At 37.2% G+C, this 27,914-nt stretch overlaps 5 protein-coding genes across 5 annotated transcripts in view; 3 read left to right on the top strand and 2 right to left on the bottom strand.

Moving 5' to 3' along the window:
- The window catches only part of LOC136237300 (serine-rich adhesin for platelets-like), an 87,676-nt gene extending 77,826 nt beyond the window's left edge, over positions 1-9,850 (bottom strand). The window contains exons 1-3 of the mRNA XM_066027650.1: positions 9,723-9,850; positions 4,857-5,004; positions 4,253-4,293 (exon numbers count right to left, since the gene is read on the bottom strand). Coding sequence (XP_065883722.1) covers positions 4,253-4,293; positions 4,857-4,988 — 173 coding nt within the window. The 5' untranslated portion in view covers positions 4,989-5,004; positions 9,723-9,850. The remainder of the gene's footprint in view (positions 1-4,252; positions 4,294-4,856; positions 5,005-9,722) is intronic.
- Positions 1,689-4,147, top strand: LOC136237299 (balbiani ring protein 3-like). Its single transcript, XM_066027649.1, has 2 exons — positions 1,689-1,794; positions 1,890-4,147. Exons 1-2 carry the CDS (start codon positions 1,747-1,749, stop codon positions 4,029-4,031), a joined length of 2,190 nt encoding a protein of 729 aa, XP_065883721.1. The 5' UTR covers positions 1,689-1,746; the 3' UTR covers positions 4,032-4,147.
- A 2,730-nt stretch (positions 9,851-12,580) lies between the features above and the next one.
- LOC136268061 (antistasin-like) lies at positions 12,581-13,907 on the top strand. The gene is made up of 2 exons (XM_066063291.1): positions 12,581-12,731; positions 12,792-13,907. Exons 1-2 carry the CDS (start codon positions 12,684-12,686, stop codon positions 13,773-13,775), a joined length of 1,032 nt encoding a protein of 343 aa, XP_065919363.1. The 5' UTR covers positions 12,581-12,683; the 3' UTR covers positions 13,776-13,907.
- A 32-nt stretch (positions 13,908-13,939) lies between these two features.
- LOC136268060 (coiled-coil domain-containing protein 174-like) lies at positions 13,940-20,222 on the bottom strand. The gene is made up of 10 exons (XM_066063290.1): positions 20,099-20,222; positions 18,526-18,627; positions 18,354-18,472; positions 18,247-18,308; positions 17,021-17,168; positions 16,337-16,438; positions 16,159-16,289; positions 14,795-14,889; positions 14,481-14,745; positions 13,940-14,429 (listed from the first exon to the last, which is right to left on the bottom strand). Exons 1-10 carry the CDS (start codon positions 20,141-20,143, stop codon positions 13,999-14,001), a joined length of 1,500 nt encoding a protein of 499 aa, XP_065919362.1. The 5' UTR covers positions 20,144-20,222; the 3' UTR covers positions 13,940-13,998.
- On the top strand, positions 20,218-26,571 carry LOC136268059 (eEF1A lysine and N-terminal methyltransferase-like). The gene is made up of 11 exons (XM_066063288.1): positions 20,218-20,950; positions 21,003-21,121; positions 21,169-21,309; positions 21,445-21,503; positions 21,827-21,954; positions 22,293-22,476; positions 22,535-22,648; positions 22,822-22,904; positions 22,959-23,106; positions 23,213-23,335; positions 25,922-26,571. Exons 1-11 carry the CDS (start codon positions 20,288-20,290, stop codon positions 26,284-26,286), a joined length of 2,127 nt encoding a protein of 708 aa, XP_065919360.1. The 5' UTR covers positions 20,218-20,287; the 3' UTR covers positions 26,287-26,571.
- Positions 26,572-27,914: the final 1,343 nt, after the last annotated feature.

Raw genomic sequence — 27,914 nt, 5'->3', positions numbered from 1 at the left:
ACTTAGATTACATGAAAATAAATCTCATTGGCTTGTACACTCACACAGGCATCACTATCCCTAAACACACAGCTACAAAGAAGACTTGGGGAAAAACTACATTATAAATTGTTTTAATTAATTTATCCGCTGTCATATAATGCACTATATTAAAAATATATAAATGTTGTATTCACACAGTGAGAGTATTCAAGACATTATTTTATTACGTTATAGTAATATTTAACCATAATATTATTTGTTGACTAAGTTAACGAATGTGGATTGGGGTAACACTTCAACGGTCTCTTTTCAATCGGAATGTTATTTATTATACAATTAAATGTCAGATAAAATAATGTCTTCAGTACTGTCAGTGTGTGCACACAACATTTATATTTTTACGCAACAGTTTTATGTACGGTATTTTACAACTCAACGGATAATTCTTTTAAACTAATTTTTCTTTGAATCGTCTCTGTAGCTTGCATGGAATAGTAATTCCACATACCAAAAACATCTTATTTGTTAGTTTCCTGCAGACGACTGCATTATCATGTAGCAGTTTTGTCCATAAATATTGTTATTCAAAATGACTTATCGCAAACACATCCATTTCATGAAATGATTTAGCAGTAGTAGTTAATGTATAAGGCATAATCAAACCCAATAACAATCCCACCTTAAACACTTCCACTAATTATCCACTACGTAACTGACTGACTGACCAGCTAATGCATCGAGCCAAAAATGACGCAACTATGGTTGAGGCTTCACTGTCTGACATCACTTAGACCCAAGATGTGCCAGTCACCAACCCCAGCAGCTACAATACATGTATCACAGAATACCTTTGTCCTCTTTTTTGTGTCCTGTTACCTTCTCCACTACCACACAGGTTTGGATTTTTTGCAGTAGCATGTCATGGCTTCAGTGCCACCTACCATATCCCAAGAATTACTGCATGATTTTCACAGTGAGTGGATTGATAACAGAGGCACTTCTTGTATTGTTCTTTGTTTGCAACCCTGCATAATGGGTGGGATGTACATAGCTTCACTCTTCAGTATTTGATAGTCGAGGCACGCGCTTAGTCACATTATTAATCATTATAATTAAGTAATTTCCTTTGATACAGCATGTGCTGGTTTACTAGTCACAAACAACGTATGAGGAAAATAAGAAATTTTACATTTGAGTAGTGATCATAGAATAAAAAAGGGAGGTCATCTACTCCTCCCGCTATACTAGTGAACATTTAATCTTCATGGCCGCACTACAAATATATGGCTGAAGTAGTGTACTAGTACAGCTGCAGATGACCTCCCTTGTTTAGTTGCTTGTTATTCTATGATCCTAACTCAAATGTAAAATGTCCTAATTTTCCCTTGTCACATACACAGACATACGTAACGGAAATAGTGTAGACCACACAACATCAATTCTTAGACTATTTAATTGAGTTGTTTAAAAATACACCTGCCGTAAATCACTACCAATAATATATTATACTTTAATTCGACAGTCGATAATTACATTAGTACAAATTACATTGTAGACACTATAAAACATATTTAACCTACGACTTAATCAATCTCAAAAACAATGACACTGACCGATTCTTTCGTTCTAACAAATAATAAAACATCACATTATGCAATAGCATAAACAGATATAACAGTAGCCATCACACCATGACAGTGATACAATATAAAACAAGCCTAGGCTGGAAAGTCCACTTTATTGCTGGGAAAGCTACAACTGAAGATGTTACGAGCAATGCTAGTAGCACTGGTTGTTCTGGTAGTAGCCTTGGTGAGTTGGCAAGTATATATGTGCATATACATATCATATTAAACGACAGATAAATACATGCTTGATATGATAGGTATTTTTTTCTCATTATGCAGGTGGCTCAAGGTCAATCTTATCATGATCCACAACCCTATGATCACAAGGAACCCAGCTATGCTCACGGGGACACCTATGATCGCAGCTATGCTCATGGGGACACCCACTACAAGTGCAATAATTATGTAGATTGCTACCACCCATATGTATGGGATGAAAGAAGCTGCCAGTGTGTATGTGGAAAGCGTGATTGTCCTCCATACTTCAAGTTTGATCCTTACAAATGCAGCTGTGAGTGTGACCGCAAGTGTCCACCATACTACAAGCTTGACCCTCACAAATGTAAGTGTGAATGTGACCTCTCCTGTGATAAATATTTCACACTCGACCGTGAAAAGTGCAAATGTGTGTGTGATCGCAAGTGCTTGCCTCATTTCACTCTCGACCCTTACTCCTGCACGTGTAAATGTGATCGAAAGTGTCCTCCATACTACAAACTTGACTATAAGCAATGTAAGTGTGAATGTGACCTCAAATGTCCAGATTATTTCACTCTGGACAAAGAAAAATGCAAGTGTGTCTGTGATCGCAAGTGTAATCCCTATTTTGCTTTGGATGAAAAGGAATGCAAATGTGTCTGCAACCGCAAGTGTCCACCATATTTTAAACTTGATCCCAAACAGTGTAAGTGCATTTGTGACCTTGATTGTCCACCACATTTCATCTTGGATAGGCATAATTGTAAATGTGTTTGCGATCGTACCTGCCCACCATACTACAAACTAGATGAGAAAACATGCCAGTGCGTGTGCGACAAGAAATGCCCTCCATACTTTGCTCTAGATGACAAGAAATGTGACTGTGTATGCTACCGCAAGTGTCCACCTTACTTTACACTAGACTCTAAAACTTGCCATTGTGAATGTAAGCGCAAATGCCCACCATTCTTTAGGCTGGATGAGGCAACATGTCAATGTATATGCGATCGTCAATGTCCACCTCACTTCAAGCTTGATCCCAAAAGGTGCAAGTGTTTATGCTCCCGCAAGTGCCCCCCATATTTTACCTTGAATCCACACACGTGTAAATGTGAGTGCAACAAAAAGTGTCCACCTTATTACAAGCTGGATGAAAAGGCATGCAAATGCATCTGTGACCACAAATGTCCACCATACCTTACCTTGGACAAAAAAGAATGCAAATGCTTCTGTGACTATCTGTATCGTAAGTGCCCTCCTTACTACACCCTTGATAAGAAAGACTGTCATTGCAAATGTGATCTGAAATGTCCACCATATTTCACACTTAACAAGGAGAAATGTGAATGCGAGTGCAAACGACAGTGTCCTCCCAATCTTTGGCTGGATCCAGGACTGTGTCATTGTGTATGCGACAAAAAGTGTCCCTTCTATTACAAGCTAGATAAGAAGGTTTGCGAATGTGTTTGTGATCGTAAGTGCCCACCACCACTCATATTGGACCCTAAGAAATGCAAATGCGTCTGCGACCGCAAATGTCCACCATATTTCACTCTGAACAAAGGTGCATGCCATTGCGAGTGCAATGCTAAATGCCCTCCATATTTCCACCTTGACAAAAAGCAGTGTAAATGCGAGTGCTACCGTGACTGCCCACCATACCTCACCCTGGACAAAGAGAAGTGCGAATGCGTCTGCAAAAAAACCTGTCCACCATACTACAAACTGGATGAAAAGACATGTCACTGTGTCTGTGACCATCGCTGCCCCCCATACTACACATTGGATTATGACAAGTGCAAGTGTGTGTGCAAACGCAAATGTCCTCCCTACTTCACCCTGGATGATGATTGTCACTGTGTCTGCAAACGCAAATGTCCACCATATTACAAACTAGACAAGAATACATGTCAGTGCCTATGTGATCATAAATGCCCACCACATTTCAGCCTCGACCATTCAAAATGTAAGTGTGAGTGTAACCGCAAATGTCCATCTTACTTCAAACTCAATAAGGCGACATGTAAATGCGAATGTGATCGCAAGTGTCCCTATGGCATACTGAACAAAGAAGAGTGTCGCTGTATTTCACATAGTCCCTGCTGTAAATCTGACTATAGTATCTATCAGACAGTATGTGGAGCTTACTACGAGAGGGATAGTTGTTATGGCAGTAGCTACAACAAATGTTACTGGGGATGTCCTGATGTATATAAGAACTGAAGTCTTCATCAAAACAGGACTGGACTTTTTGTATAATATTAGAGAATCACATACAGTTTTTATGACAGTATGTACATCTGTAATTATTTGTGAACAAACAAAAGCTAATAAAACTATCATGTTTTAGTACACATACATATTCACTGCGCTTCATGTTTTTAATGCAAACAATACACACATATGCACACAAATCATACACACACATGCATACAAACACAAACCTTTTATTTTTCCCAGTCATTGTCTTCTTCATTATTTCCAGCTATGAATGTGGGCACAACAGTAAACATAGTAGGAACTCAACACAGAAAAAAAAAAAACAATCAGTTTTAGAAATGCGCATCAACAATGTCAGTTTAACACATACATGCACACACGTACACACACACACGTACACACACACACGTACACACACACGTACACACACACGTACACATGCACGCACACACACACCTACTGTCACTCAATCACTCAATCACTCACTCACTCACTCACTCACTCACTCACTCACTCACTCACTCACTCACTCACTCACTCACTCACTCACTCACTCACTCACTCACTCACTCACTCACTCACTCACTCACCCACTCACTCACCCACTCACATACAAAGCAAGCAAAGCCTTTGGCTACTACACTAGGTCATGCCTACCTTGTGCACTACTTAGGTGCTATGAGTTGGCGAAGGCACTAGAAACCCGCAGAAGGCTGTGCCATGTTTTCACAGGTACAGGCACGTGTGCACACACACAAACATAACTTGATGCCTTTAGCTTTGTGAACAAGTGATGATGCAGTGTATAAACCAACTGCCTTAACTCACCTTGGAACTTGTGTCACTGCCACCGTGTACAGCTTTGAAAAGATTGCCCATTAACCCTGGTGATGTTTTTGGTGGTAGCATTGACGCGTGCTCATTGGAATCATCTAACTTTCTCTTCCTTTTCATTTCCATGTTGCAATTACAAGTGCTGTAAGTAAATGTGATAAGGGGAACACTTAAAATAAAAATTATATGACTCCATATACAATGACATACACCAGGTTTATGATCACACTGAACAGATTGTGATGTACATGACATATGTATGGCAACTTTGATACCAATTAGTGGTTTATGAATGCTGTAAAAATGTAAAATATTTTTGGAGACAGCTAAATAAAGGTTGCTTGGCTATAATAATACAGTAGATATTTACTCTTTGTACATCTACCCTGACATTATTTTTGCAATGCAAGCAAGTACTGGTTTTAACGATGAAGTTTAACCTACTATATCAATTAGATGGTTCTGTGCCTTACAAAAATAGCTTCAGACTTTACACAGGTGACTTTTTTAACAACATAACAAAGGGGCCGAGTTCCATTTACTATAGGTAAACAAGTATATTCTCTTCCTTTTAAATAAGGAGATGTAGATGTGTGCCTCACAAAATCAGAAATCAAATTGTGTGTTTGTATGTTAAAGAGTTTATGTGAAGAACAGAGACTATGTACTGTATATATGTATTATTCTCGGGTAGATAAGCATTGCATAAGTTCTTTTCAATATTTCAAGGGAGTACAGTGAAACAAAGTATAGGGATTCCCACAAGCAGTATTTTACTAGTATAAAAAATTCTTGTAACTTATAACATTGTCCCATAAATGTGTACAGTGCAATCCAAATAGTACGGTAGTACTGTAAAATCAATGGTGCCTAGCAAAATGCCATCATAGAAATATCACATGCGACGAAAAGCACCTTTAAGGAAGAGTCTTAGTGCATCTAGCATAAAACCCAGTGTTAAAAACAAGAAAGCACTTACAAAAGCCAAATATTGGAATCACTAAAACCTTATTTTTGGTCTGCCTGCCTGTCAACCTGCCTGACCACAATCACAAGGCTAGAGGCCAAACAAGGCAGCGCACAGCCACCATTTCATGCCACAGTAACAAACTCATGTGTCTTTTTCTAATTTCAACAAGAGTCTGCCTTCTGCACTTTTCCTTTCCTTTCATCTTCAATTACATTGTCATCTTCGTCATGCAAGGAAACCAATAATTTTCTACATTGATACTTTCCTTAGAGGAGCACATTTAGATGCCACAAAACTTGTGACCAGCCCTTAAGGAATCAGAATACGCTATACTGTATAATTTTGGTGTAAACAAGGCATGAAAATTAATCTATTGCGTAGCTCAAGTAGTGAGACCAAGATACTCAAGGTACTCTAATAATGCAGTCACAGCCACACGTGTAAGCTATAACAAAAAAAGTAGTAAGAAGTAGTTTCAATGATAAAAACTAGTGAAACAATGATGAATGATGGTTTTGCAACATAACTATGTGGGAAAATCCCTACAATTTTAATTAACATGTAGGAGAAAAAATTTAAATTTGAGCAGTAATATGTAGAAAATAAAACATGATGAAATAAGGCAGATTGCCTATACCTGCAGCTATAACTAGTACATATTTTCAGAGCCTGAAATTATGGTCAAGACACCATTTCTGGCTATTGTCTGGACACTTTTAGAAAGTTTTTGTACAGTACTATTGAGTATGTCTGACTACATAACAGGATTTGTCAAATCAATTCTGCCTTTTTAAATACTTACTTCAGTCAAATACAACCCGTCAATAACATAACCATGACTGAAGTAGTATGCAGTACAGTTATGTAAGAAATGTCACGAAAACAACTCAGACAGCACAAATAATCACATGCATAATAGGGTTTTTGATAAGTATTTTGACTCTGAGCCAAACTGACCCAAACCAGACATCTACTGCTCCACCATTACTATACCACTGGGCCAATCAACTTATGTTTGATTGCACAAAGCTGAACTAGAGCTGGGAAAATTGGAGCAGAAGCCATGAGTTGTGTGGGTCATTTTGTTTTCACACTGGGCCAACAGAGCACCGTATTGCCTTATCAAATACCCTGATGTGTAAGTTGCTAAAAGTAGCCAAACTAGTTTGTTCTACAACTATAAATAGATAGAACACTTATTGATGGTCTGATTGCCAAAAATTGAAGCAGCTTGGGCACTCGAGATGAACACTCCAAGCAAGATGACCAGGAAGTACAATATAACACTTAAAACACTTGTGTGTACAAAAAATACAGCACTCAGGGGTGGGTGTCTCAAGGCCAATACAGCACTCGGCTTTGCTTCGTGCCTCTTGACACACTCCCTCACGCTGCATTTCCATACATACATGCAGCAGTGCTATAATTTATTTTACTTATTTGTTCACCTTTACATATGACTGGTGAACCAGTACATACCTCATTAAATAATGGAATGGCACCGGACATGTTGATTGCTTGACTGAACATGCACCCCAACCAACAATTAGTTGAAAACAACAAGTCATTTTGCTTCATTTCAGCTATCAAGCTATCCTCCTATGGATGATTCTCATAAGTCATTGACGTGCTACCCTTGAATTTCAGTAGAGGAGAAAGAATGGGACATAAAGGAAAATCCATGATGTATGCATTATAACTACTGCAGTAGGCGAAAAGGCATGTATTGTATGTTGAACAGTAAAGAAATTAAACCCACAGCGTTAACTGCTATTGAATTAAGCTGAAGGAATCAGTTAGTCAGTCAGTAGAAAATCTTAAAAATTCATAGAGACTTGAAAGAGTTGTGCTGAATGTACGTTATATATACTACCAAGTCGATATGAAGGAAATGTGAGGTTGGTTTTAGGTGGTATTATTTGGCAGAAAACTATATTATTCTATTATATTATTATCACTTTTATCCAAAGATGGAAAGGGTACACAAAAGGCTTATAGCCTGTACAAAGTGGTCCTCAAAACACATACAGTACAAAAAACAACACAGAAACATTGACTAACTACAAAAAGAAAACAAAGAAACAAAAACATCTATACAAAACGTAACAATGAGTAAGAGGTATCAATTAAACAAATAATAGGAGAGCCGTGATCTAAAAGAGTATGATGGTAAGGACAAAATTTCATATGGGATTGAGTTCCATACAAATGGTGTATTCACATAAATCTGAATGCATTGATGGAAGAAGATCGAGTCTGCAAAGTCAGTGGATGAGATCGTGTACTTTCGTGGTCCCTACCATACAGTACTACTACAGTATTTGATTTTCAAAGGCAGAAATTTACCAAAAAATCATGCTAAACAGCAGGTATTGCTGTACAATGCAAACTTACTGTGCTAACACACATTTCAATCACAACCACCAGAACTGCCTTTCACCTATTCTTCACAAGCAACACAGCATAATGCACTACTCCTGTACTGTTTTAATGTGGTACATACCAGGGCTGGGACGAATATTGAAATTTACCTTCGAATGTTTGCTAATAAAATGTTCGAATATTTGAAGCTTCGGTGTTAGCTTTCAAGTTGCAGGTTTTCTTGTATTTATGCACATCCTTCTTAGGTTTTACCTTTCTATACCTGTTTTAATAAGTTTGTAAGCATTTGGAAAGTGCATAGCAGCAGTACTGAATGACACGATCGATCGATCGATTGCAAATGGGCGTGTCCGCTATATTGCAATCATGCACAAGTAAACACCAAGTAATGGCTAAAAAGTATGCTTTCCATGCATTATCTATCACTTTATAAGGTGTTTTAAGGCTGCAACTATGGTAGCAAGCTGAACTGCGATGGTTTAAAATTGGGCGTGGCACACAAAGATCAATCGCGAAGAGACAAAAATTGATCACTCAAGAGGAATAGGCAGCTGCAATAAAGTAACGACGTTTATTTGTAATTCTTTCATAGACTATGAGTGCATTACGAAGCTTTGAAGGATACTTTTATAATTCGAACTTTACTTAACCTTCGAACCCACGAAACATTCGAAGCTTCGTCCCAGCCCTAGTACATACCTATAGAAATTGTCCACTTCAAAATGAGCAATTTGCTAATGTCACAGTTATATCATAAGCATACAGCTAAAATTAATCATGTAAACATCATCCAAGTTATGCCAAAAAAGTTCTGTAGGTGCCATTGATTGGTATGTTGTAAACCACAAAGGGTATCTATCCCACAGTACACTAGAAATTCCTTTGTAGTTACTTAACTTCAGCAATTTCAGTAAAGGACTTCAGACACCTCCTTTGGACACATCAGATCAAACATCTTTTCAAGAAGCATGCCATTATCTTTATGTAGGATGAACTGTTTCAATTGTAATTTACACATGCTTTGATCGATGCTTTGATGCAACACCCTAACAAAGGTTCACATCTTGGTCGTCTGCACTTCAAAGTAATGCTTTATAGGATGCAAAACAATTCTAGATTCTCAAAGGGAAGAAATGTTTTATACAGCTAAGCTATAGTCTCGTACCCAGACTGCTTTTTCCTTTTGGTGTTTGGGTGGGGAATACAAAAGGGAAAAAAGCGGTCTGGGTACGAGACTAGCTAAGCTATTTCTGCAAACAATATTTAATAGTTGAATAATTAGCATACTGACCACTATGATTCGGTGCATTTGTATGGTATGCACACAGCACTTTACCTACTACTTAACTGTCAATATCTGTTTCCTATCATATTTAAACAAGTGACACCGGTAGTTGTTTAACCGTACAGACACAAAACAAACACTGAAAGCAATCACTGAATACACGAAGAATTACGACACAACCTTACGTAAGATGATTGTATGGTGGTAATACTTTAAGGCTTACCGGTAGTTATACAAGAAGAAACCAATAGCAAGAAATGTACCAGACGTTGGAACTACAGCGGCGTGTAGCGAGACCTGGATACTATCCGTAAACAACTAAAGGGTGCGCATCAATTAGGAAATGTCGATCACGTGCTATCGCTTCATTCGATTCGTTTCGAGATTCGTTTATGTAGTATACAGTTCGTTGTTATCATTGACAAATTGTATATGGATGCAGAAAAAACCTGCAGCTTAGTTTTTAAGTCCGTATGCATGTTTCATATGACGTAATAAATGACACGCGTTTAATAGCTATCACGTGCCGTGGATAATGTAGCATGCTGTGCGATCCGCGCCCCTTTATAATCTCTGGTGCGATTCATTGTAATAGCTTGTCCTCTATCATGTTATTTTCCAGAAGTTAAAAATATGAACTCCTTGTGTACTCAAATCTAAGTTGTGAACCTTAAGGAAGTGTTTATGAATTAAAGCTATTAAATAGGTCATCTGTCAATATCTAAACGGCCCATAGTTAGGTACATATGATATGCAGAATTATAAGCTCTAGTAGAATCAGTTGCTGCATGCATGTAGATAAAGTGTGAGCTTATTGTTGGTTGCCAGGCCATGCCATATGCAGCTATTGGGATAATATACTATTTGATTAGAGTTACTAGACCACAATCCATTTCATCATTACCTAGCTGGGCAACTAAGCCTGGGGAACCAAATGAAAAACAAAAAGTACAGGAGACAAGAATTCACATATTCAGCCTTTAGCAAGCCACCTAGAGACAAAGGAGAGGTGCCTTATCCACTTATGGTGTATATAATTGTATTGTGTAATTGACAGGAGAGGCATAATATCATGTGACAATGCCATAATTCCAATGTGCTAGACACTACTTAGCCAGTATTTATCTACTAAATGTCTTTATGAGGTTAACACAACACCTGTCATAATACTGTGTGTACGTGACCAGGTAACCTCTGTCATCTTGTGTGAGGTCTAGATTATAGATAATTTGTGAACTGGACAATATATTGGAAAATAACCTGTATGGGTGCATTGGTGACATATTGCAAAACATAAAGGAGCTATTCACTGAGCATCTGCAATGGTGGCCGAGGTAATCCTAGCAGAGTTTCTTGCCATTTTATAGACAAGTGATTTTAAGTTCTGGCACAAGTATTGCTGCATTACAAGTCCTCACAAGGGGCAGAGAGTGAGGGATGTTGGGGAGGACAACCAAACGGAAATGGATAGTGAAGAATCCAGGCCACAAAACAGCCTGTCAATGAAAGGTTGAAATCTCACAAAATAAACTTATAAAACATATTCAGCACCCTCCTTGTTTGTCCAGGGTGTTTGAACTGAGCCTCTCCAGCATATCCGTGGTCTTTACACAGCTGTAGACATGTCTGGCTTAATATATGACCGCCATAAAGCCATGCATACATGTGTTGAAAGCATGCATGCATTGAAAGCAAACCTGACAAGTTGAACTAGGTAAATTTAGTGTAGCTAACAGTGTAGCAACTTTGTGCGGTTATTTCATTTTTAGGCTTTTGTGCCCCATATTATATGGTAGCATGTTCTGGAGGATATAAAATCATGCAGATAGCTATATACTGTGGGCATGGTATAATTGGTGATGAATTTAATTTGCCAAATTTATTTGGTGCAACTGCCAAGCCAAAATCCTATCAATACCTTTATGACTCCAATGTGTAGTCTATTCACTGAGCAGTCCACCGCCAATATGGCTTTTATGCAGTGAACCAATACCTGGTCAAGGGAACTGAATTAGAAACTTAGAGACACATATTCATGCTCTATAGCTAGGTATATGCATGTTTTTCATTATCATTCTTTTAATAACATTATTTTAGCACATTCAATGTGTTATAATGAACGATCAATACTGATCAAAAATTTTTTTCTCAAAAAGGTGAACAGTATAGTAGTATGCATGATAGCGGATTTAATTTATTTATTCATTTATTGTAGTGGACATTACAATAAACACAGTGAGTCCATAACCTTGTAAACCCATTTCAGTTCAATAGTTCAGTGTTATCAAGTTAAAAATCGTTGAGGTACAACATAGCTTGGGAGGTTGTTCCAACAATCAATAGTCAATTACACAATTTGAACAATACTTCTGTCTTGTTTACAGATCCAAACATTCAACACACCAGACCATTAAATGAAATAGAGCTCATGGTGAAAGGATGACTGGTCACAAGTAGGTGACAGATGGGTAATTATATTTAACAGACAATACTTGGGTGGGTACTGTCTAGCACATTGACATTATGGTTAACCTCAAGGCTAAGTATCCCATATTGTATAAGCAAAGATTTAAGGTAGATACAAATCCTTTAGCTAGTTAACTTGTGAGCATGTAATTCTTTTAGCAGAGTTTCTGTACACTCATGGTGTTTATACTAAGCATAGACTTACAGCCCACTTGTGGTCAGAGTGTTATGGTATATAATGTCATGTTATGCTGCAATCAAGGACTTACTATATACACAGCTGTGTATAACCCACCCATTGATTATGTTGTGCCCACCATGTAGTCTACAAATATTACAACAGAAATTGAATTCTTATAGAAGGTACTTGTGAGCACGATGAAATATTAATACAAGGCCTCATGTTTATGTAGATGTATACCTTAGAGGAAGTCCTGAGCTGCACCTGTTCTACTATAGTTATGTAATCACACATCAAGAGAGATCAAATGATCATGTAGGAGACACTAAACTTGATAGCTACTCTAAACTCATTAGGCACACAATGTGCCCACAACAGAAAAAATGATCCAATTTTCTGTTAAACTTGTTAGCTAGAAACAAAGCCTATATAACCTTCTACAATGCCTTATTTCTCACTTGAGAGGGTATATAAGCTGTAGCTACAGACCCTAGTCAAGAACGAAGCTTATTTCAAGTTGCTGGATTCTGAAGAAAGATGCAGAGCTTCACAGTTGCTATTTTGGCCTTTGTATGCCTCTTCTGGGTAAGACTATGCTTTGTATGTTAATTTTACAGTAATCTAAATATAATTGCTACATTTCAGGTAACTGCAGCATGCCCCTATGGATGGGACAACTGCAAAAATGAGCACTACAAACCAGACCCCAGGGTGTGTGGATGTGTCTGCATCCGCAAGTGCCCTAATTACTACACGTTGAACAAGCACCGATGTGAATGCTTCTGCAGTAGGAAGTGCCCTCGTGATTACAAGCTTGATCGCAAGGAATGTGAATGTGTCTGTGCCAAGAGATGCCCTCGCTACTACGAACTAGATGTTAAGAAGTGTGAATGTGTCTGCAACCGAAAGTGCCCTGATGGATACAAGCTTGACAGTAATAAGTGCCAGTGTGTTTGTGACAGGCAGTGCCCTCCTGATTACAAGCTTGACACCAGGAGATGTCGGTGCATCTGTAACAAGGAATGCCCCAAAGGCTACAGGCTTGATAGCAGGAAATGTGAATGCATCTGTGCCAAGAGATGTCCTCGCTATTACGAACTAGATGTTAAGAAGTGTGAATGTGTCTGCAACCGAAAGTGCCCTGATGGATACAAGCTTGACAGTGATAAGTGCCAGTGTATCTGTGCAAAGACTTGCCCACCTAACTACAAACTAGACACCAGGAAATGTGAATGCGTCTGTGCTAGGACCTGCCCACCAGGCTACAAGCTTGATGCTAAAAAGTGTGTGTGCGTGTGTGCCAAGACATGTCCACCAGATTATGTCCTCGCAAGCGACAAATGTCAATGTATCTGCAACAAGAAATGCCCTCCTGGTTACAAGCTTGACACCAGGAAATGTGAATGCTTCTGTGCAAAGACTTGCCCACGTTACTACAAACTTGATACAAAGAAATGTGAATGTGTCTGTGATAGGAGATGTTCAAAAGGTTACAAACTGAACAAAGATGCATGTATCTGTGAGAAAGTATGTTGTCTTCCCCGCAAGTATGGATATGATACGTGTTACGGCTACGATGATCCTTATTCTTGCTACATAGACAGATCATGCCAGTGGGATTGCCTGTAACTTCTTATATAAAGAACACTACAGTGGCCTGACCTTATTTGGACTGAAACTACATATTTTAGTGTGTAGCTTTTGTGTGTGTACAAGAAAATTAATAAAAGTTGAATATTTGCAAATAATAAGTCTCATAGATATATCTTAATACACATGCATGGCTCACCGTATAGTATACAAAGCAGTGGTTATTGTCTTATGGTAACTGTAGTGACATACAGAGTACAAATTATTCGGTTTTCACAAATTTAGTCTTATAATATCTTAGTACCTCACTCACAGATTCCCTAATACTACTATCATCAGGATTCTGACGTGTTGTAACATTACTACTTGTACTCTTGTCTGGATCTCTCTGTTCTGTCATGTTCCCTTCATTGCCAACATTTTCGCTGAAAAAATGTGCAGTTGCTGGAGGAGGGAACGGATAGGCAAACAAAGGTGGGAGCTGGAAAGGTGGATGGGAGTCACTTGGTTGACTACTTGCAGAAACATCTGCTGAGTCACACATCAAATCATCATTAACTGTATCATTAGACAAATGGTCTGATTCCACATAAGATTTCTGTCTATCTGATTTGTAGTATGAAGCTGGAGGAGCAAATTCTGGTAATCTCTCATCTTCAAGTTCTTGCTTTCGCCTTTTAATAGGATCAACAACTATTAGGATCACATGGTAAATATGGGTGTGTATGACCACCATTTACTTACTCTTTCCTCTATCCCATGGTCTCAGATGCTTTGTACGCTTTAAGGTTGCCTCCATTTCATTCAGTTTAGTAGTGACTTCTTGCTCTTGTTTATCTACCTCTTCTTCCTTTACTTCTTGTGATGGCTCACTTGGTGTCTCTTCCAATGCAGCAACTTCTTCCTCATTCAATCCCAACTTCCTTGCTTTGATCTTTCTTAATCTAGTTTCTGCTATTGCCTTCCGTTTCTCTTTCAACTTCTCCCGCCTTTTCCTTTGTTCAATTGTCTGCAAAAAGTGCTGGTAACATTTATAACAACAAGTGACTGGATAATACCTGATCACGGAGCTTGTTAAGAGCTGCTAACTGCTCTTTCCTTTTCTCTTCATCAGTTGCAAACTGATAGTAGGCTACGCCATGAGTCCTGATCTCTGTTGAGTGTAAAGAAAACTTTGTTACTATAACTACAGTATTGTGCTCATAGTTACAATACCAAAATTACATTACTAATTGAGTGGTGTCTGGTTCATTGTACACATTACAACCAAAGAAGTCATCACATCCTTGAGATCATCACAGCGTAAACATGTGTGTTACCAAACTATTGAAGAAGTAAATCATAATATCTAACAAAGAGACTTTGACCAGTAAAAAAGAAAACTAACAGCAAATGTGATATCATTCAACCTATGACTTTTCGTAAAACCACGAGTACAGGCTATACTAAGAGTAGAACTTGACTGTAAACAAATGAAGCATCGGACATTTCTTACCAGTAAAATTTTGCTTAAAAGCTTGATAAAATCAAATAACTTCTTGGTGGATATTCTGGGAGTTTTGGTCAAAGAAAAACCTTAAATAGTCCAAACAACAGCAATATAAAAGTAAGCATTATTATCAAGGATTTTAAGTTACCCAGTGAAATACTCAAACACCCAGGGCTTACCATAAGATAAATAGTGCAGGTTTAGGCATATACAAAGATTTAGTAAGGAAATTTGAACAATTCAAACATTTTGTCCTAGCACTAACCTAATGATCCCTCATTGTAAACTCTTGTGATGTGTTCACATAACTATTATATATCCACCAATACAGTCAGCAGTACTCTTCTATAGTGGCCATTGATGTACTGAATGCCTTCAGCTTTACGTAAATTTTCATGAAAGAAAATATTCATAAGTTGAGCATTGAAAGTTAGTTACATCACAAGAAGATGTTTGCAAACTGTAGATTATTGTCTTTTTATATGAACAAAAGTACTCATACTTATGAAAGCTAAGCAAAGAAACATCCAATCTTTTCTTTCATAAAAATTCCCAATTTACTCTTGGTATAAGATAGCCCAGCGAGGTAGAACAGACTCTAATAGAACAGACGTCTCAACATCATGTAGATAACCAAAAGATGATGTCACGAATACAGTCTGTATGCAGTAAACCATTAATCATAGCAGTTGGCTTAACAATACTGGTTGCAAGTCAGTACAATATCAATAATGCACAATATTGCCGTTTCCTTTACAATATCACACCTATTAATTAATGGAGGGAGCAAAACTCAGTTCACCTCATAGACACTTAATGGTACAAACCTTTTCACCAATTTGATGAGTGCGTTGAGTGCATGATGAATATTAACTGGCATAAGCACATCAGCTACAGTTGAACATAAAATCCACAGTACACACATATACAAACCATTATGTTGGACATCTTGGTAATGTAATGGACCAGTTTCTTCACTAAGTTCCTCAAGTGCTTCCTCTTCCCATTTCTGTCTCTCCCGATCTCTCATCATATCTTCTGACATCAAGTCTGGTAGTGGAGATCTTAGGAGTAACTGGACTAATGTCACAATATACGTCAATATCTTTACCTGTCTCTACTACTAATCACTTGGTGGTCACTTTCTTTGTGTTCGGCAAAGTCTTTTCTAAGACACTTTCTTGTTCGTCCAAATGAATCAGTATACTCTACCCTATTATTACATTGCATCACAAGAAGAACTACATGATAGGAATTCATTGTTACATTTGTTATTACTAATCCACACTATACTAACAATGTCACAGTGTTTGCCGTACTCCTATGTAAACACATATATACACAAATATGTACATGTTGAGAAGCTCTGGACTGTATTTTTTTTGTCAAGTTTTCCTACACAAATTCTTTGGCATAACTACTAAAACTGCTCTTTCATTTAAAAAAGTGCATATTAGGTCACCACCACACAAGTTTCCTTTCAACACAAAAGTGTTCTATATATCATGCAGCAACAACACTCGAAGTGTTCAGCAACTTTATACGATCACTAATCGTACTGGTTTATACAAACAAACTACAGCTTTAAAAAGTATGCCCATGTACCTATAGTCCTGTATGTAAAAACATAATACACTGTCTTATACTGCGATCAACCATTATACATAAAAATTGTAATTGTAACAGTAAATTCATGCTCATACATACATGTATCACTTTTCTAAAGAAACCAGGTGTCTAGCTGGCTGATTTCAATTACACATTTAAATGCAAATACTCTTCCCACTACACATACCAGTCATTATCACTACTACTCTCCTGGGCTACATCATCATTAGAATGTGTAGTTGCCATGTTAGAGTCAGCCTCCATATTATGTTGATGGGTTTTGTCTATGTACTTCTGTTGGAAGTCAACCAGGTAAGGGACATCATCTTCCTCTTCTGCAAAGTAACGGTGTGTGGACATTCGCATTAGTTACAAACTACTAAACAACCACTTAATCAGTTATGCATAGCATAAATACAAATTAGAAATAGGAAGAAGTCTTTACATAATCCACTTTGTCTGTGTCCCTTATCCCTTGTAAGCCACTGATGTAACGTTGCCTTGCACTGTACACCTCTTAACACACTTACCCAGTGAACCCCCCATCACATTACTAGATAATGATCCATATACAAAATGCAAAGCTTTAGCTAATGTTACTACAAAAAAATAAAGTTGATATTACTATACACCACCATGCACTATATTATGTGATGACTCCTTGTCAGAGGAAAGCTGACACAATTTAGGTGCTGTTAGGTCATACCTATTTGAAAAGTTGTTGCTTGGATTTATTTTACAACAAACTGGGTCGGTCAGTAAGCAAGCAAAGCAAAAAAAAAAACAAAAAAAAAAACAAAAAAAAAAACACAGCTAGCTAATATATAAGTTGGATAAAATATTTATAGCTACTGCATTGTCTGCAGACATGTCAAATACTTTCTAGTTATACAAAAGGGAAATAAATGTAGCTACATGCATATAGCTCAATGAGACATCGATGGCACTGAAATATATACCTAGCTATATATGTGTTAGGTTTTCTTAGCCACTAAGTATAGGTAGCTACACTGGTTTTAAGCGAGGGAACTACGCCCATATATATAGACTCTGACTGTTCTATTAGAGTATCTTGATCATTTTACACTGAATTCTAGGTGTCATGTGATCTTTTCTTAAATAACATTTGTGCAAATTGGGTCAGTCAGGTCCGAACAACAACTTTTCAAATGGGTATGACCCTAAAATAGTAGTCATACATAATAGGAATCACTCATGGTTATTCGAAAAAATTTTTAATAGAATAGAGACCAAAAAAAAAAAAAACAGACTGGCAGACAAAATAATAGTGCTTCTATGAATTTTTTCCACAAAGCTTCAAGGAACAAAGTACATAATTATTATGTGCATAAATTTTGGAGACCAGATATGTACATACGTCACAGAAACAAAAGTTCATCACAACACATCTACCTGGTAAATTTTCCTTCTTCATTAATTTGTTATACAAAGCAGCTTTAGCCTCCAGTGCAGCACTGAAAACATTCAACTAGTATCAGCTTCAATCACCACCACCTTACCGTGACCGTGCCAACTGATTCTCTTCTTCCTGTGTAAGGGAAGGCACTTCAGCTGCCTTAGTTAGTGGTTTACCTTTACTGACTTTATTGTGCTTGTGTTTAAGCCATATTGAGGCAGTCTAGGGTTAAAAAACTTTGACTAATTGACATCACACAACAGTACACATCTCACCTTCTCTGACACAGGCTTTGATGTGAATGTAGTACTACTGCCTCCTCTCTCTCGTTTAAATTGTTCTTTCCTTTTAAACAATTCTGCCTTTAGATCTACAAGCTACAAATAACAATAACATTTGGTCATGGTGGGAATTGTGAGTGACTAAATGTAGCGATTTCCAACCTACCAATTTTTCACACATATTTTTGCTACTTAAATTATACACCTTCAATAAACATTTCACAAGCTGCCGTTCCAGTAAATGGTAGCCAATGCTTCGTACTTTGTATTGCACTTTACTGGATTAAAATCCATGCGGTATTTATTGAAATACAGCAAATCAAAGTTTGAGAAATAAAAATCCCCATAGGAAGCCCATACAAATAATTGCGTACGTAATTCTAATTGGAAGAATGTGGCACCTGTGATAGCCGAAGTTTCCGAGTGTTTCCGCGTGAATCTGCTGCTGATGAGGACAAAGAAAGTGGTTCTGGGCAAACCGTATATGCTGATTTCGATTTTTCCATGTGTTTTTTGATTGGAGGACGATTGATGTTGGATTACGATGGAAATATGGCCCTTTTAAAGGTAAATCACCATCTAACACTGCTCAGAATTCAGCATTACAATCATCCTGGGCTTCAAGGCATCCCCCTGCATCGATGCAAGTATAGTTTGAAGGTGAGCAGTTTGTTGTCTTGCGCGGAATTGCAAATAAGGTTCAAGGTTGAACATAATCTTTTCAAAAGTGGAGACTGGCATGTGATACCAACCTTACATGGCTTCACACTTACCTGATGTTATATTCTGGTGTGTTTACTGCTGTTTTGATCCATTTTATAGCAGCTTCAGTGATTGTAATTTTGATCAGAAACTATTTATAATTTCTCTTTGTAGTACAGTGATGTCATTGTGTTATATAATAGTTATCATCCTTAGTGCTTACAATGTGATAAATAAAGCTGAGCAGTGTCCAAACAAATCTATTTTAAAAATAATGTTGCTCTTACAGTGTGTTATCTGATTGTCATGTTTCCGAAGTACGTGTTAATTGCGACTTGTGATGCCAGTACTTGCCATTTATAAAATATTACCGATTTTTCTAGTTAGTTATCCTTGAAAATGCATTAAGTACCTGTGTATATATATTTAGTATTACATAATACAGTTTTATTTATGCATCACTTGCTTTATTCATGTAATATTCTGAGTGGTCAGTCTACAAAGAAGTGGTCACTTTTGAGAGGTTTTACTTACTTCATATGCTGTTCTTCATAAAATAGATATGTGGTGAAAATTTCATGTCGTTATTAGTTTCCTATCTAGATTTATGACACTTTGTATATTGTGTTTGGTGCCATGCAATATACATAAAAAGCATTGAAATGCTGTACACAAAAATCATCACACTGTCAACTTCTTTTCCTTATATCTTTTGATAGGAACCACTGATTGAGGTGGGGTTTGCACTAAAATGACTCTGACAAAATGCACAATATTGTTCATACCAATGAATGTATGGAATGTTAATTATTTAATTTAGTTGGAAATCTCTACTAAATGTACCACAGTATACAAGTTAACTTACAGAAGCCGCATTGACGTTTATCTTCTTTCCCATATTCTTTTCCATGCTTCACGAGGTGGACTAGAACTTCGACTAAAACTATAATTTTATAGCGCGCTACAAAAATTTGCTCCATATAATATGCGCTTCGTGAGCAGGCAACTCACGTGCAATGTAGAAACATAGATATTAGACATAGTGCGTAAGAAAATGAGCCTTCTTCCGCGTTCAACCACTGAATTTCAGAGGAAAGAATACTGGGAGAAGTTCTTTACTAAAAGAAGTGCACCTTTTGAGTGGTATGGAGAGTACACCGACCTGTGTCACGTGCTACACAAATATATCAAGCGTAGCAATAAAGTGTTGATGGCTGGATGTGGTAATTCACGTCTGAGCGAGGACCTGTATGATGCTGGCTTCAATAGCATTGAGAATGTGGACATTTCTGCAGTTGTAATACGACAGATGACTGATCGTAACAAGTCAAAGCGGCCAAATATGCATTTTCTACAAATGGATTTACTTAAGATGAGCTATACAGATAACACATTTGACAGTGTGATAGATAAGGGCACTCTGGATGCTATAATGACCGACGATAGTTCAGAAACTGCTGGGAAGGTTGCTACAATGGTAGCAGAAATCAGACGTGTTTTAAAGAATAGTGGGCGTTATATTTGCATCAGCCTTGCTCAGGGGCACATTGTAGACTTCATTTTGAAGCAGTTTGCAGATGGATGGCTGGTTCGTCTTCACCAGGTCAAACTTGGTGACTCAGAAAAACAAACAGAAGGAGGAATTGGAAAAGCGTTGCCGGTTTTCGTATTTATCATGACTAAAGTGATGCCAATTGAAGGGAGACCATCACTAAAGGTAATACCATGCATGCATGTCAGCATGTGTGTAACGTTTACTCTTATCTTAGTTGTATGAGGTTGCATATGGATCTGATGAAAAGTTTGTCCGTCTGGATTCCATTGATCAAATAAAGAGTCACATTGAAGATGCCCAACAAACTGCCATTGTTGAACAACACTTGAGGAGGTCTGTTGTGTTCCCATTGTTGTTTACTGTTTCAAGTTTCCCACCAGCGTACATCCAGGAGAGAGTACACAGATTGACTTATGGACCACAGAAAGCAAAGAACCAAAATATACATTAACTGTAGTTGACCAACCCAAAGGAAAAGTTAAAAACGGACAATTTGCCATATTTATTGTTCCACATGGCAGGTAGGAAAATGTTGTATTGTTCCAGAGTAATTGTGACGTATTTGTATGATGGTACATGCATTCAGCAGTGTGCATGTTGTAGTCTTGTATTGTTTGGTCTATATAGTTTATTTATGGTTGTGTATTATTCTGTAGAGAGATTGACTGGCTATTTTCCTCCTATAATGGCAGACGACAGTTAGCAGAATCAGCTGGTAAGTAATATAAGAGTGATATTCTAATATTTATGATTACACATTTTGTACGTATGTTCTGTTAGAGTATTCTAAGCAGTATTTAAGTATTAATAGCTAGGTACTTGTGTGCTTATGCACTGCCACTTAAGTAGAACCTGTTGTAATGTGGACACTCAATTATACTAAGAGCACCTGTGTAGTGCACGTACTTTTAGTTAAGTTCTCAAGGTGCATGAGCTGAATTGGAAAATCAGGATGACACTTTGTGTTATGCAGGTTCCATTGATGCGTACATATTTATTTTGGTAGAATCAGTCTCTTTGTTGTGTACCTGGTTTTAGGTTATGAGAGACTTGTGGTTGTTACACTTCACCGATGGCATCAGTATATGAGTCTTGATGCTGTGAAGGAGGAGGTGTCCAGTAAAGCTGCTGAGTTTGTCCAAACTACTGCCACCAACACGAAGAAGGTAAGTCCCTTTAGCTAAGGCGATTTGTAGGATAATTCAGACTGTCAACTGATATCGTAGTTTCAATTGTGGTTAACATACACAGATATATTTTTTGTATTACCTGCCAGCAGTAGTAAATAAAAATATAAACCCAATCGCCCACAACATAGGAGTATCTAAAATCTTTTTTCCTCCTATAGTAGTTACGACCTGACTGAATATTTTATTCCTGTCAGTACATTACATACAAAATACACATTGGTAACCAATATCAGAATCTTATTCCTTTAATGTTGTGAACTCTTGTAACTGGTCATAACTCCTAAGCCATTCATTGCATTTTTGTTTTATTGTAGCAATGGCCAGTGCTGTCACTAGGTGATGGCCTCGGCAACAGAGAAATTGTTTTTGAAGGTAATTCTGACTGCACTGGAGCATTTGTGGTTGAAGAAGTGGTTGATGAAGATGGTCACTTGCTGCGACGACTAGTATTCTTGAGTACACCACACATGGCCCAATCTGAAGTCAAGGTCACACAAGGTACGTTGTTGTAGTTTATCAGTGACGTTATTGTAGTGTACATATTTTGATAACATAGTCAAGAAAAACAAAAAGATAAAGAAGGAATTGGACCACTCAAGCCTTGCCTTTTCATTCCACTCAGCCATGCTAACTGGCTTGATTTTTATTCAGGATTTGATTACAGAATATGGTAATTCTTTATGCATAATTCCATAATGTCTTGATTCTAAGTTCACTGCAGTAGTACTATATCACCTTCAGTTTGTGTGTAGCTATGAACAGCCAATTACTTATGGTAAATCAAGTTTTGGCCCATTTACCAATATCCTTTACTGTAATTTACTGGACGTGTTATATACACAGCTACACAGAAAATGGAGAATATCCTGTTGGTTGGATTGGGTGGAGGACTATTGCCAACCTTCCTTCACTGTGCAATACAGTCAGTAAGCTATACAGTGTTGGTCCTAAGCCCACTGTATAATATGTTATGTGTGCAGGCCAGATTGTGTGTGGTTGAGCTGGATCCTATGATGAAGGAAGTGGCTAGTAAATGGTTTGGATTTACTGTTGATGACAGAATGGCTGTACATATTGGAGATGGGCTTGAGTTTGTACATCAACAAACAGCTGGCATGAAAACACCAGGTGATATATACTATGTATTATTTTATATGTGTTGTTACGTGAAATTATGAAATGGTTCTTATATGTTACGCCTTAACTATTTATTGTACTCTACATTTTCTTAAAGGTTGGCCAGTGGTGATATTGGATGTGGATTCCAAGCAGTCTGAAAGTGCTTTGAGAGGACCACCCCCATCATTTGTCACTCAGGATTTTCTTAAAGCACTGAGCTCTATAGTCCATCCCAAAGGTATGCATCACAACACATTGTGTTAGCTGGCTATAGGCCAACTGTACATGTGTCCTGAATTTTTTTGAGTCTGTGTATGTGTACAGTATTTGTCTGTCCATACCAATGTGAACAAAAGGTTTATGCTGAAAGCAGCCAGTGTATGAGAAATAAAGCTTGTATAGAGCCTATATTGAATTTCTACACAGGTAAACTGTGTCTGTTCAAAATACTGGTGTAGTAGGTTTCTGCCTTTCCCAACCAGTTACTAAATGACCGAAAAAAACAAACAATGTGGCTCTCCTCATAGCCTACCAGGAATTCTTTTTGATTTGAAAGAGACGTGTGTCGTTTGTGCTTGTACAAAAATGAAGAACAGACTTGAGACTTTGCCTAAAGAAATTTCATAAGATGACACTATTACCAAATTGTAATAAAGCACTTATAGCGAAGAATGCATTTGTGTAATATTTTTGCTTACATTTGTGTAAAAAAAATTGCTTTTGTTTCCATTTCCATAGGAACAGCTTGAAATAGATGAGTATGCAAATAATCTTGTGATAAATGCTTAATATTCATATTAATTGCCTACTTAGCATTTATAGGATACCTTTTTTAGAAGTTGCGCGACATTAACTTTCACAGTTACAATCATCTACCAAGAATTTTATGTAGAAGTTTCTTACTTTAGTGTGTTAGCAGTGTGAAGGTGTGGTTCTAGGTTGGGGGGGAGGGGGGTCACTAGTTACTGTAATCTGTTAAGGTTTTTTTTTTTTTTGTGAAAATTTTAATGAAGCGTACTTTAATAGAATGGTCATCAACTACTCTAATAGAACAACCATGGGCATTCAGAATTGGTTGTGGAATCATAGTAATTGAGTGCTAATAACCCTTTAGTTATATTTTTATATCAACATATGAGATGTAATTCTCTGTGTTTAAAATGGCGGTAATACTTTGTGACAAGTTTGTCTGCATGTTTGATGCTAGGATGTTTACCTGTATATAGTTGAGATGGAAAAATTAGCTACAAGACATTAGTATAAGTTGGTATCAAGAGTTAACTGAAACATGAGAGAAGATCAGTTAGACAGAAACGAGTGAGAACAAACAACTGTTGTTAGAATTTTTATTTGATGACGGAAATTATTGCTGTGCTGTGGCAGGAAATTATGGCAACAATTATGACAGACCCAGTTGTGCTAAGCACCACTGCAGTATGCCTATTCATTTGATGTCTTCAGAGTCTGCCTAGCAAAGAAAGGAAATATCAGAGTTATATAATTGTTTCTCAGCATACATGTGCATGCTGTTCACACATGATGGTCAGTTACTTACCACAATCAATAGCTACATTAGGCCAGGCAAAGTAGATTGTTATATCTCATCAGCCACTTCTCAATTTTAATGTGGGCAGGCAGTTGTTTTTCATTATTCATTATGGAGGAAGCCATCCAATATCACAGCAGCTGTCATTGCAAGGATTATCAAAACCATCTTTAAGTTTATGCTTATACTTTACCACCTTTCTGGAACAAGAAGAAATGTTTTCTTAGCTGAAAATGATAGCTAGTTTGTCTAAACATCGAAACGCTAGCACATGTGATCTATTGTAGCAGTAATGAATTTAGAGGCAGCAGGGTGGAAGGTGATACGAGCGGGTAATGAGAAACTATGAATCAACTTTGCCTGGCCTTGCAACAATGTAACAACAAACTGCAATCACATATACAGAGAATTTAATGCCGATGAATATTTATGTATTATAATTTTCAAATTACAATTTAAATACTTTTCTGTTATGTATTTTGCAAAAACCTGAAAACTACGTTAATGATGTTGCACACACTAAATGTGCAGAGTAGCAGGGAACTACATAGGCATGTTTTTAAACCAGGCGCACGGCCAAAGGCCGGCTGTGGGCGAGCGCCTGGTTTACTGAAATTGTTTTCATAAAACGTGTGTGTGTACCTACCTACCTATGTTTGTTTGTAATTTGAAGTTTAAAGTGGTTTGTTATAGTTACGTTTCCTTAGCAGTGCATAGCAACGTAATTACTGAATTGCAAAATAATTCATGAATTACGAAATACGCTAAATTACAGTATTTACAAATCTATTTATCTAGCTGAATTAATAATAACTATAGCATGAATATAAGTATACATGGTTGATTAATTACCTGTTTAGTTAGAATGAAATAGTATTAATTGCATGGGTGCCTGGTTTTTAGAAGTAGCATAACATCTACTTGTTCAGTAACATTGATAATAAATTTAAATTCATGACCCTCCACAGAATTGGGATGAATTGTTGGAAAGTTGGGTGGGACCTTGCATGGGTAAAGCAACTGCTCTTCTACTTTGATTGTCTAGAACGGCCCCGGGTAGTATGTGTTGGGTCACATTTTGTGCACACATAAATGTGTCCATATTTCTTAACTGCATAGACCTTAACAAGTGTTACATACAGACCACACACATGGAATTTACATGTATGGCATTGTCTTGAGAGGGTGGTCATATTTGCCCAAGTACCCATTGTACATATGTAGCACACCACTCAAGCATGTGCCAGGAATTGTGTTACTGCTACTATATTGTTGTAGGAATCCTGATACTCAATCTAGTGTGTAGAGATGAAGAACTAAAGCAGTCTGTAATACAACAGTTTTGTGCTTTATTTGAAGTTGTATTTTCTGTTGACATTCCAGCTAGTGTCAATGAAGTCTTAGTGTGTTCAGTGAAAAAGTCTTCTTTAATTTGTGATTGTTTCTTTGCAACTGACAAGAAACAAAATAGTTCCCAGAATTCCATAGCTGTTAGTTCACTTAAGAAAGTTTCGATCTGTGATAGTGTTTGTGAGAGCCTTGTGACTGATTTCTGTTCTAGACTTGTGGAAGAGAAACAAAGACGTTATGTCAAGGAAGAAATTCTTGATCACTTAAGCCATGTAAATGTTCACCAGCTTTAATATAGTTGCATGACCAATAATGAAATTTAAATTGTAGAGTAGAAGTAGGGATTTTTATGTATAATTATATAATAATGTTATACAATAGCTTGTAGTATCACTAGTGCTTGTATTAAACAATTAACTACATCTGTATATAATAGACTTTCAAAAGCATATGCATCCTTGTGGATATATAAACATAGTTTTTCTACTTAGTATGTATATATAAAAACCGTGTAGTTACTCTGCTGCAAGGTGTGTGTGTTGGTCTAGTTGTCATTAATACTTTTCCTTTCATTGTTTAACTTATTTGTCAGTTTGTGGGTTAATGACAGTTATGTAATCATGTATTGTTTCATAATTATTCAAATATTATTATGATATTTGGCAATGCTTACATCACTCACATCAGAATGTGTCCATTATTAGATGTTGTGCAATGATTATGTTGTTATGGACTTATGCAATGATTATGTTATGTTGGTTAGCACTGCTATGGCTTTGACCACAATATAATTTGGTGCACACCAAGTTATTTCATAATTAACCATCTGCAACTTTGTATGTGTGGTTTGCTTGTTAATGCATTATGGCCTCTAACAACTATTGAAATATTCACATGAAAAGATGAGGGAGTACCTAAGCTTATTTATATGCCAAACAGTTATCAGATACGTACATAACTAATATTAATAAATCATGAAAAATATCCAACATTAAGGCTTTCAAAAGTACCAAAACTTTTGAGCCATCAATACCATATGTTGCAGGTATGAATTGCAATAGAGGTTGACGAATGTGACCTAGTCTGGAAAACTGGTCTTATCACTTATTTAAAAGTAATGAGAATTGGCGGTTTGAAGTATTTAGTATGTTGTACTGCACTGTGGTTAAAGCAAATTTTCACACCTTTGCACCAATTCCTTACCTTCCAGAGCATCTACTGTATAAGTAACCAACAGCTAAGTTTCTCACCATTTTAGATAGTTTAACTGTATCAGGCGAGCTTCAATAAGGGTGGTAGGGAGGGCAAGAGGTTGTTTATAGAATGATAGAGGAACATTTAGGGATGAATAAGACAAAATAATCAGCCATTCAGGTCTCAAACTAGATAAAATGAAAGGAAATTTACAGCACAGGTCTTTATTCAATACCACGGAGCATCTCCAGGTTGGCCAGAGCTCCATTAAGGCCCCAGACTACTTCACTGAGCTTGGGAAAAGCAGACCACTCAAGCCCAGCTGATTTTGATTGTGAAATTTTATAGTTAATTCATGTAGCTTTGTGTTCTTGGTGAAATATCAAATCTTCTGTCATGGGCAATAAGACCAGTTTCCCAGATCCAGTCACAAACAGATTACAATGTGCCAAGCATATTGTTATGTATATAGTTTGCACACCTAAGAAAACAATCTTTTCTATAGCTTCTGCACCACACAGTGTATTCTGTTTGTGCTATATATATTGATTTTGTAGCTCCCAAAATCATGTATGTAATTAGATCTTGGACATTCCTGTCAACTGCATGATGATCTAGTACTGCATGACAATTTGTCATCACACTCTGCAATAATAAAACCATTAATGACCATGGTTGAGTTTGAATAATATGATTGCTGCACTGAATGTACTCTGTACAACAGGCT

Source organism: Dysidea avara, chromosome 10 (genome assembly GCF_963678975.1).
Source record: "Dysidea avara chromosome 10, odDysAvar1.4, whole genome shotgun sequence".
Classification (NCBI taxonomy): domain Eukaryota; kingdom Metazoa; phylum Porifera; class Demospongiae; order Dictyoceratida; family Dysideidae; genus Dysidea; species Dysidea avara.
Note: the sequence above shows the minus strand (reverse complement) of the source record. Positions and strands in the feature narration are given on the sequence as shown.